The sequence below is a fragment of the Harmonia axyridis genome, chromosome 5, assembly GCF_914767665.1.
Source record: "Harmonia axyridis chromosome 5, icHarAxyr1.1, whole genome shotgun sequence".
NCBI classification, from domain to species: Eukaryota; Metazoa; Arthropoda; class Insecta; order Coleoptera; family Coccinellidae; genus Harmonia; species Harmonia axyridis.
The window spans coordinates 10,764,620-10,775,939 of record NC_059505.1 but is presented as its reverse complement, the minus strand read 5'-3'; the positions used below and the strand labels follow the sequence as shown (position 1 = coordinate 10,775,939).

The window sequence follows — 11,320 nt, the reverse complement described above, 5'->3', positions numbered from 1 at the left end:
GTTCATCGCTGGCCACTACTTCCTTCCATCTTTAGGGGCAGCGTACGTTGATGAAACTGGTCATTTTTTGAAGCGATCCACGAATCGATCCAATTTTTGACTTCTCAATAAAACCGGAAGTGCTTGTCAGCCAGGCCATATGCCATTGGTCCAAACAAGTGATAGTCCGAGGAGCAACTTCTGAAGAATACGGCGGGTGGGGTTGGACTGCCCATTCCAACGTTTCCAAGTATGTCTTGACCACTTTCGCAACATGGGGTCGAGCATTGTCAAGTTGTAAAATCACTTTATCATGTCTCTCGTTGTATTTCGGCCGTTTGTCTTTAAATGTTCGGCCCAAACGCATTAATTGCGTTCGATAACGATCACCTGTGATTGTTTCAGTCGGTTTCAACAACTCATTATACACTACAACGAGCTGGTCCTGGTCCCACCAAATACTGGGCATGACCTTGAAACCATAAATATTCGGTTTGGCAGTTGACGTGGAAGCATGGCCGGGATATCCCCATGATTTTCTGCGCTTGGGATAATCTTAATTTTTCGTCTCCAGTCACAATGCGATGAAAAAATCCCTTCCGTCTTTGCCTTGCAAGCAGCTGTTCACAAGCAAACAAACGCCGTCCAACATATCTCGGCTTCAACTCGTTCGTCACCCAAATTCCTTGTTTCTGAATTATTCCCATAACTTCAAGGCAATTTGAAATAGCATGTTGTGTCACTCCCCATAATCCTGCCAATTGTTGTTGCGTTTGACACGAGTCTTCCTCAAATAATGCATTCAATTCTGCATCTTCGGAAACCTTCTCGCTTCCACCACTATGCAAGTCTTCGATGTCAAAATCACCGTTCTTGAAGGGTTCAGAAGAGAAATTGGTTCAGTATTATATGCATAAAGTGAAAGTAAAAGAAGGTAATTGACACAAAAGACCGAGGTTATGTTTCGTAGTCATAGAGCATGAGCGTATCCTTTTTCTTGCCATAAAGGACCACTATTTGGACTTATAATGAAGGACAATTCAAATTCTTCTTTAACTAAATTTGTTTTTGGAACACGTTTCATCTATATGTAAAGGAGACTTTTCACGAAAAAGGAGACTTTACTTTCCATTATGGAACTGGTCCTTAGTCCAGATTCTTTCGAATGAAATGCAAATTGGTTTTGTGGTTTTTATATTAGGTACCCGATATATGGTTGATTTTGGAGGAATCAATAGAAGTTAGAAGAAAATAATTAATTCGAAAAAAAGAAAATATTAGGGTATGAACTATGAATGATTTCAGAATATATTTATGTACTCTTTTTGGCATTTTATATGATATACTATTTCTTTTTGAAGTTGTGATTGGGATTATTTTTTGTTCGACGGGATTGACCGGGTTTTCGCTTACCTACAACGCTTATATATATATTGATAATTGATATCCTGTATGAATTTCAAGTAGGCTTTTCTCATCCTTCATATCAAAATCAATCTATTTTTTAGGAGAAATTCATTTTACCTACTACAACGGGGCCAACGTCTAAGGGATCAACCGTATTTTCGCTCATAACTCAGATTCCTCATATTGATATTCTGTATGAATTTAAAATTTTCAATTAATTTTTGTATTTTGTGGCCTCGTTTTACCTTTTGTATGCGGCTAAAAGGTTTTTCATCAACGACGAAATGATTCAAAATGATTAAATTACAAAACGACAGTCTTTCGATACCGCATTTCAATCTGACAACCCATTCTTCGACGCCACTGATTGTCCGAGAACATAGATAAATACTAAGAAGCTTCAACCTAAGCCAACAGATGGCGCGAAAAATAGTATTCCATTACAGTGACTTTATATACTACAGTGACGACACGGCTCGTCAGCGTTTTGATTGGTTGGAGCCCTGTCCGCCATTAAAGATTGAACTTTTACCAGAGATCTCTGATTTTCACTATTTACATTCGAGTACCGGGCTGTTTCACATGCTTTGAAGCATTCTTGTTTAACTTGTTAGTGATTGTGACTGGTTTAAGGGATTCAAACCCCCCCAAAATGTGAAGATGTTATCGAATAAAAAGAGCGTTCGACCAACCTTTGCGCATGCGCAGTCGATAATCTGAATCACCGTTTGAATCTATTATTTCCCGCCGACCTTTAAAGGCGGATGGCCGAAATTGTCGTCACTGTAGTATATAAAGTCACTGTATATTCTATAAAATTGTGAAAGTTGCCGATCTACTTCACCTTAATTTACGTTCGAAAATCTTCTGAAACTAGCGTCAAACCTCTCAAGAATCAAGATCAAAAACCCCTACCGTACTCAGTAGAATCTAAGTAAGCAAAACGTGAAAAATCGATTAGAACACTACTTTTCAGCTAGTTTTTTCCAACTCTGTCACAATCGGAAAATTCAAATGAAAAAAATTATCGAATACTCATAAATTTAGTGGCATTTCATGATCATGAAACTGAAAATACATATTACTATGATCACAATACAATATTCTTCAACGCGATTCGCGAAGTATATTCCATACAATAGATTATTAATGTTTTAAGATTCCATATAATGGTTTCGTTGTGAATTTTAAATATTTATTTAATAATATCCCAGTATGAATATAACTGCGACATTTTCACCAAAAGGTGAAACAGTTAATGATGAATATTATTTAAAAGTTATGTAGTCAAGCATGGTCCCAAGGGTGGGGTCAAGGGGGTCATGACCGCGTGGTGCCGCACGCTACGCATTTCTCAGCAGGACACTACTGGGGCATAAACTCAGTTACCGATCTGCTATTATTCCATTAGTATATAAAAATTCGTTTGAAAACAATTACCAAAGAATATATGACATATAAATTTTGCACAAAAATCGTATATTACCTATTTCAAAAAGGAGCTACTTAAATGATAGTATGATGATAATGATGATAATCAATCAAGATGGGCTCCTTAATGTTTAATTAACATTTCTTAGATTATTTTCCTGCATTTCATATTCATAAAATCTCTTTAGAATAATATAGAAAACCCTTATTCTTACATGTGTAATCTTATATTTTTAGAGTCACAGGTCACAGTTCGCAGAAGGCTAACAGAACTGTAACAGCCCTGAGTCAGTGAAATGATCATCAATATCTAACAGCAAACAGTTAAAGAAGATGGACCTATGATAAATACTAACAAGCAAATAAAAACACATCCATTTATTACTTTAAAACAAGTAAAACATCCAAAAACAAATATAATAAATTACAATATATAATAATAATAACATCAAAACTACAACAGTTATTATCAGAATCCTTCTGTTGTTTCATTTCCAAAGTGATGGGATAAAATATTCGTTAGTGTATTTCCATTGGTGATAGTATTCTTCAACATCATAATTTGAGGTTCCGAGCATCCCTCTGCACTTGATACTGATAATAATATATTTGGAGACATGAGAGATCCTGGTGTTGTTAAAGGACTTTGATTCATTGTACCCGATATTATAGAATGATTCGAACTAGGACTTGTTTCTGGGATGTTGACAAAATCAGACTGCTTGGAACTCATACTTCCTGTGAAAAATAAATACTTTAACATCAACTGATGCAAATTCAATTTTAACTTCTTACATCTCAAATTGATGAGTCTTTGAGCATTTTTAGTAATGTTTTCATATTTGAATGTTGTATTAACTGAGATATTAATATAGTGCTGCTCATGACAGATTTTCAATTCATAGAATGCACCACTTTTTTAAATAAATTAATACAATGAAGAGTGAACTCTAGGCACTTTGTGCTTGAAAATTACACGATTTGAATTCTGAATCTTCTGTTTGAATGATTAATAGAAATTTGTGACCTTAGATCCAAACTTTTCATTATACAAGTTAAAAGTAAATAATTTTCAAATAAAGCTACAATATAGTATGGTCTTTTATTAGTGACTTATGGCTGATGCTTATGGATTTATTTGGTCATTGTATATTCAGTTTTCAAAAGATTATGAAGATATACTACATTCTCATAAGTATAGTTTCATACTGGCGTTTTGATCTGGTTTTATAATGAACGCTCGACTTGAAAATTACTCAATCACAGTACAACCACCTAATTATAATTGATGTAAATATTTAACAGAATTAATTATGTATATCAGTTATAATGAACTATGTATATGAATATTTCAAAACAATTCCATTACCTGACTGAGATTCTCCCAGAGGCATAACATCAGAAGGAGTTGATGGTGAATCTAAAACTAAACTTGGTGGAGTTAATGAATGGCTCCTAAAATCCAGTAGATCCACTCCAATTTGAACTCTTCTGTCCGTTCTGACACTTTCCATGAATATTCTGATTTTATTCAATAAGAAAATTGGTACTTCAAATCCTTTCAGTTCATTCAATTGTAAATTAGGACTATTTCTATAGTCATCACTTTCTGTCAGTTCTTTTATATCACTCAAAATCATTAAATAAGCCTTTCCTCCACTAGGAGGCATCAAATTTTTGGAAGACAACCATTCCTTATCTTCCTGATCGCCAGAATAACGAACTAATTCAGGATGTCTGACATATAACCTTCCTCTAGTCTGACCATAACCCAATACTTTGTTGGCCTTTGCTCCCATGATGAACAATGTCTTAGGTTGAATTCTTTCTGAATCCCACTTAGGTGCTTCCCTTTTAACAGGTAACTTGTGAAGCAAATAATCTTGACATGATCTGGCCTTTTTTTTATTGAACCTATTAATTTCTGAATCTATGTCAGTTTCCTTTCTCTTATTTCCGGTAGGACTCTACAATAAAGTAGAGAAAATTAAATGGAGTAAAAATCCTCTGATTAGCAATTCCATAATTTCTAATAAAACTCAAAATATATTACTGTTATATGTTATTCTATAGAGTAAGTACAGTATTTTGAGAAAGTCTTTTATATTATTTTTCCAGATATCTGGATTCATCAGTCATTATTTTTATTTGCTTCCCATCATTTGGATTTACTGTTCTTCATTTTGAGATCATTGTGAAATGTATAAACCTATTCAACTGACGTTTTAGTAACCACAGTCTAATCGACAGAATCTGTACAAGATCTAATTTCTTTCTGAAGATAACGTCATTGTCAAAACATTCCTTAGACACCTATGATCTAATAATACAAAGATGGGCCCTTGAGTCAGTGCAGAGAAATGACTCCAACATTAGAGAGAGAAAGATGTTTGAATTTCATTCAATGATAAGTGAAGCCAAATCACATAATCTAAAATAATTCAATGATCAATAGGTGCAATATGTTAAACCAATCAAAACAGCTGTTGGTTGGGCTTTGCACAAGGTGTAAACATCGTATGTCTCTCAGCTTTCTGTTAGATTAGATTTTACGAGTTACTTTAGATTATTATTAGATCATAAATATTTTGTGGATTAGGGATTGATATTATTTTACTTCAGTACAATAGTAGGCCCACTCTCATCATGAAAAATTTCATAAATCAACTAAACTGATTGGTATTAGAATTGAGTTTATAGCTTCTACATAATCTATCAATAATAACCCTGAAATGATGTTCAAGTTACTTGCTGATCCTGCACTTTCACCTACATTTCTCTCTATCCTTCCTTCAAGGGTGCTAGTTTCTGAATCACTGCATTCATAAGGTGAACTGTCTCTTGACGTATTACTCTTATAAATGCTCTTTGCTTCCTCCAAAATTCTTCTACAAACCTCCTTTACATGTTCTTCATTGACACTATCTTTCCCTAGATTATTTTTTATGTTAACAAGGGCAGGTTGAAAAAACCTCTAAAATATAAATGACATAAGTTGCAAAGTTTAAGTTTACTGTGTAAATTAAAATTACCTCCACATATTTTTTTAGCACATTTTCAATATCTTTATTGATTGCATTCTGTATATTTTTTCGCAATAATTCTAATGATTTTGTAGGACAAGTAACACTGTAAGTTTTCCTATAATAGGCTAAATTGGTTTTATTTCCATTTTTTGTTCCAAAAGATGTAGTCCCCAAGTTCAAAAGAGTAACTTGACCCATATCAAATGGATTTTTCTAAAATTTAAATATTCATTATTGTGTAGAAAGAGTTTCCATCATTTTCTTACCCATCCCATCATATTTTCTATATCTAATAATTGTACCTGAGTAGAAGAGAGAGGTGGTATCATTATTTCTCATCGATCAACAATTACTCAAGTTTAAACTCATGATTCTTTATATTGTGGAATAAACATTTAGTCTACATTGTTTTGTCTGTATCAATAAAGAAGTTTATCATAAAAACAGTCCCCGAACTAGAAGATTCATGGATGTCAATATATTATTGTTATTGTAGTATTCCTGAGGAAAAGTCAAGTAAACCAAATCGGTTCTGCATCATAATTATTAAGGCTATACCTTACAGCCTAAAAAACTTCTGAATGGTCGTCAGTAAATGAATGGCTTTTAATAATGAATTATATCATATCATTTCGAATAATTCAAATAGATACTATAATATGTAAATATGAAAAAAATCTCATTCTCGATTCAATGACATGTGTCAGAAGATGTCAGATTGAAATGAAAGCACAGATCTTTCATTAACATAGAATTCAATAATACATTCTATAAAAAAATATCAGATCTTTTTTTTAGTAAAACCCTGTTGATTTCAGAAATGAAATATTTTTCCCTTAAAAATTACAGTGGTGTAGATCAGTGGTGTGGAAAAGGATCATCGCACCCCTCCTATATTTACGCCACTATATAATTTTGGCCGAAGACTCTCTACTAACTCGAAACATAACGTTATCTAGACCTCAATACCTTAAAATCAAAACAATGAATGTAAGTAATATTACAAGAGTTATAAGTAAAAAACTATTTTTTTTTCCAACTTCAACACCCTGTATCTCTAAAACCATTGTTTTCTCCTTAAACAATGCTAAAACGAAGCTTGTTAGGATATATGTTTATATGAACCTTTTTTCATAAAAAACAGTTGTTCTATCCGACGCCAAAGTTATTGAACTAAAATCTGGACAAACCTCAAACCTGCATTTTTATACTCGCGGTGGAGATAGATTTTCTTGTCTGCCAGGACGAAGGAACCGATGAACCAGTCTGCCCTTAGAAGTATAAGCTTCTGAAACTTCAAAGAATAATATATCTGAATTTCAAGTTTTCTGAAATACATTTAAATTTTTTTTTTTTTTATTTTGAAAATTTCTTTCACCACTTCGCCACCGCGATAATCGTCTGCCGTTTCGTTTTTGAATAGCTAGAAGAGTATATTTTGACATATTAAATCGGCAGCTTTCCTAAAATATGTTTTTTGTTCCTGAAATTTTAGTATTCACCTGACATATAAACCTTAACATTTTTGAAACTCAACTGCTAAAAAAGAATTAAAGTTTTTTACTAAGAATGTAGATCCCTCATTTTCCATACTCCTCAACATAAATACGTAGGCACATAGTAGGTATCTAATTATACTTCACCTTGATCATCAAAATAATAATCATTCAATTAACATGTACTGAAAGAATAATATGTACTTTGGAATTGCATATAAATTCCATCATATTCAAATCAAGGAAAAATATAATAATTTATTAGTAGTTATGCATGGTGGAATCAAAAAAGCAGTTTTAGCATGACTTTTATAGCGTATTCGGCTGGCTTCACCAGTTCGAATTAATTCCAATTTTTGTAGAGCTAAATGACATAATTAGCTCGAATTAATTCGCATTGGTGCAGCCAGTCGAATACGCTATTAATTTCTATGAAAAGAGGGAAAGGGAAAATCTGACTCAATATACTTAATATATATCAAATTACAGAGTGAATATTAGTACTCAAAAAAATCAAGAGGTGATTCTTTGTTGAAAACATGATTGATATATAAAAATTTAATTTGAGCATATTTCAACACTGAACATCTAATGTTTTCAATTATTTCAAATAATTAATTTCTTTTTCATTATTAGATGGTATAAAGGTAGCGATATGAATTTTGAATGAAATGAAAGTGCTTATTCCACCCAAGACTTTTATTGAAAACAAATTAAAAAGACATATATTTAAAATTCACATAGCTCACAAACAAATGATATACTTAACACTGTTATAAAATATACTGTTGTAAAATAGATAAAATATAAGGTTTTGATTTATAACTGACTCTTCTTGAATAGTCACTTACCAAGCTTCTTCCTCAAGTTTTCTGCAACTTTATTGATAAATTCAAATGTTTCAAGGTAATCTGACCTTTGGACATTATTCATTCCTTTAATGCATATTGCCAAATCTTTGGTCATGAATCCAGCTTCAATGGTTTCAATACAAACAGTTTCTAGAGTTTGAGCAAAATTTTTAAGCTCATTATTCTTATCCAACTTTGCACGATGAAGTAGTCCTCTAGTCCAAGCGAAAATGGATGCAACTGAATTGGTGGATGTTTCTTGTCCCTTTTGATACTGACGGAAATGTCGAGTTACTGTACCATGAGCTGCTTCGGCTTCCACAGTTTCGCCATCTGGGCATATCAATACAGATGTCATAAGCCCAAGAGATCCATATCCTTGTGCTACAGAATCAGACTGAACATCTCCATCATAATTCTTACATGACCACACAAATCCCCCTTCAGATTTCATAGCATAAGCAACCATATCATCAATTAACCTGTGTTCATACCAAATTTTTTTTGCTTCAAACTTTGATTTATAATCTCTATCATAAATTTCTTGGAAAATATCCTTGAAACGTCCATCATATCGTTTCAATATAGTATTCTTAGTACTCAGATAAATTGGGTAACTCCTGTCTAAAGCAAACTGGAATGATGAATGTGCAAAAGCAATTATAGATTCATCAGTGTTGAACATCCCCATTGCAACACCTGGTCCCTTATAAGTATTAACTTCATATTTAATTGGTTCCCCTACTTCAGGTGTAAATATCATTTCCAATTTTCCTGCAGAAGGAACCACAAAATCTGTGGCTTTATATTGGTCAGCATGAGCATGACGTCCTATAATTATTGGTTTGTTCCAACCAGTAACCAATCTTGGAATGTTCTTACAAATTATAGCTTCCCGAAACACAGTTCCTCCAAGTATATTTCTAATAGTTCCGTTGGGAGATTTCCACATTTTTTTCAAATTAAATTCTTCTACTCTCTTTTCATCTGGAGTAATAGTGGCGCATTTGATACCTACTTTGTACTTCTTGATGGCTTCAGCACAATCAATAGTGACCTGATCATTAGTTTTATCACGGTACTCTATACCAAGATCATAAACATGTAATTCTATATCCAAAAATGGAAGAATCAATTTTTCTTTTATAGCATCCCAAATTATTCTCGTCATTTCATCTCCAAGACAATCCACAACTGGTCCTGCCTTAATTTTCGACATTCTCTAAAAATTTTTAATCAAGTAAATATGTTGGATTTTTCAAATAAATTTTAGTTCATAACATTGTAAACACTCACGAAATATTATATCAACCCACAATTGAAGATGTAATAACAAATAAATTGTTCAATCAAGCAGTCAACCTCTTTCTGAACTGTGATTACTTAGATTTCAATAGGAATGGAAAACGAAAACAAGAAGATAAAGCGGACTATGTGGTAGAGAGGGAAGGAGATATCATGGAATCGAAGTAGATATCACAAAAATAGAAAGTGGTTGCTTAAGTATACGTGGCAGGTACAAGGTTTATTCATTATTGTTTTTATATCATAATTTATTCAATAAAACTCAAGTGAATTAATTCAGGTTACGACCTTAACCTTGATAACTACTTTCCAGTCATCAGTTCAATGACTTGAAATTAGTAGAAATAAATAAATAGTCAAATTATCATTATTAGATAATCTAATTACAGGAATTCAAGTTAAAAATTGGTAGGTACATGAAGTGACAACATTTTTTATTTGTTCCACGAATACACAATGCATTTATTAGTTTTTGAAATTTTCCTTCTCATAGTTCTATCGCTCACGTAGGCGAAGCGTAGGACGCAAGTAATACCACAGATTACTTTGTGGTAATACATTAAAATAAGATATTTTTGTCTCTGATAAGATCAGACACAAGTTCCTGATAAATGATAAGATGCCAGGATGCCTAAAAAAAAATACGATATTAGATAGGACCATAGACAAATAATTTCTCTATGGATAGGACAGAGAGGCATGGGCGGATCCAGGGGGGGGTGCATAGGGGCTATGCCCCCCTCCCAACTCGGACCTTATAAATATAAAAATGTATCTTGAATTATCGAAATAAATGCGTGGGCACTCAGAAGGGTTAAAGATTGGATCTAGAATGGTTGAATGGATTGGCATTAATGCCACACACAGGACCATTTGCAGCAAACTGAATGTTGAAAATATTATCCTAGATACGCTAGTCAAAAAATTAGGAGACGCTCATTTGTTATTAAGTTTTTAATATATATTTGATCATATGTTTTTATTTAATAGGTGTAGTAAAAAGGAATCCATTATATTTCCAATAGATGGCTTTAATTATCTGTATCTCGCGTTGTACAAGTCCGATCGGTTTTCACTAATGGCGTTAGAAAGATAAGATTTCGCACTACAAAAACATTCTGACAGTTTTGTGATGAGTTGACTCAGTTAAGTTTGAGCGCACTACAAAAATGGACACTAGCAAAAAAAATACGCTTTATTTTATAGTTTTTCTTAGATAGAGGCAAAAATACAAGCCAGGCGGCTGAAATTGTAAATAGTGTTTATGCACCCTATACTGTAATAGCCAATCACGTGCACTGGAAGGCCAATTGTCGTGAATATCGATAAAACCATGGACATTGTCGAGTCCTGTTTCGATTGCTCAAGAGCTTAAGAGTGCACAATAAACCGTTTGGAACCCTATTTGCATAAGGCTGATCTCAAGAAGATGCTAGATATATGGGTATCACATGAGTTAACGCAAAAAACCGCATGGACCGAATTTCCACTGCGAATCACTGCAGAATCGCAACAAAATCGCTTGCTAATTGGTGATGAAAAGCGGATCATTTACGACAACGTCAAGCAAAAACGGTCGTGCTGCTCCCCTAAGGCACAACTGTTAACTTGGAACAGTAGTTATCAAATGAAACAGCGTATATTTGACCTGAATTGGATCATTCTAACTATGGTAGTTGAAGTCTATGCAAAAATAATGGATTTTTTTTTACTTCTCATGCGCCTGAGTTTTCTTATGAAAAAAATTTACAAATAAACAAAATTTATAAACACAGAACTCAAAAGTTTGAAAAATCCCCAATGTATCAGTGCATAAAAATGTATA

The 11,320-nt window shown here is 33.2% G+C and overlaps 2 protein-coding genes across 3 annotated transcripts; both read right to left on the bottom strand.

The window, feature by feature from the left end:
• Nucleotides 1-3,180: 3,180 nt before the first annotated feature.
• On the bottom strand, nt 3,181-6,539 carry LOC123680030 (deoxynucleotidyltransferase terminal-interacting protein 1). Of its 2 annotated transcripts, XM_045617670.1 has the most exons (6): nt 6,402-6,538; nt 6,110-6,344; nt 5,850-6,056; nt 5,591-5,791; nt 4,187-4,784; nt 3,181-3,555 (listed from the first exon to the last, which is right to left on the bottom strand). In XM_045617670.1, exons 2-6 carry the CDS (start codon nt 6,170-6,172, stop codon nt 3,287-3,289), a joined length of 1,338 nt encoding a protein of 445 aa, XP_045473626.1. In that variant the 5' UTR covers nt 6,173-6,344; nt 6,402-6,538; the 3' UTR covers nt 3,181-3,286. The 2 variants fall into 2 exon arrangements, with proteins under 2 accessions (XP_045473626.1, XP_045473625.1); XM_045617669.1 differs by having other exon boundaries at nt 6,110-6,539.
• Nucleotides 6,540-8,023: 1,484 nt separating this feature from the next.
• Nucleotides 8,024-9,683, bottom strand: LOC123680031 (isocitrate dehydrogenase [NADP] cytoplasmic). Its single transcript, XM_045617672.1, has 2 exons — nt 9,487-9,683; nt 8,024-9,412 (listed from the first exon to the last, which is right to left on the bottom strand). Exon 2 carries the CDS (start codon nt 9,407-9,409, stop codon nt 8,183-8,185), a length of 1,227 nt encoding a protein of 408 aa, XP_045473628.1. The 5' UTR covers nt 9,410-9,412; nt 9,487-9,683; the 3' UTR covers nt 8,024-8,182.
• Between the last annotated feature and the right edge of the window lie 1,637 nt (nt 9,684-11,320).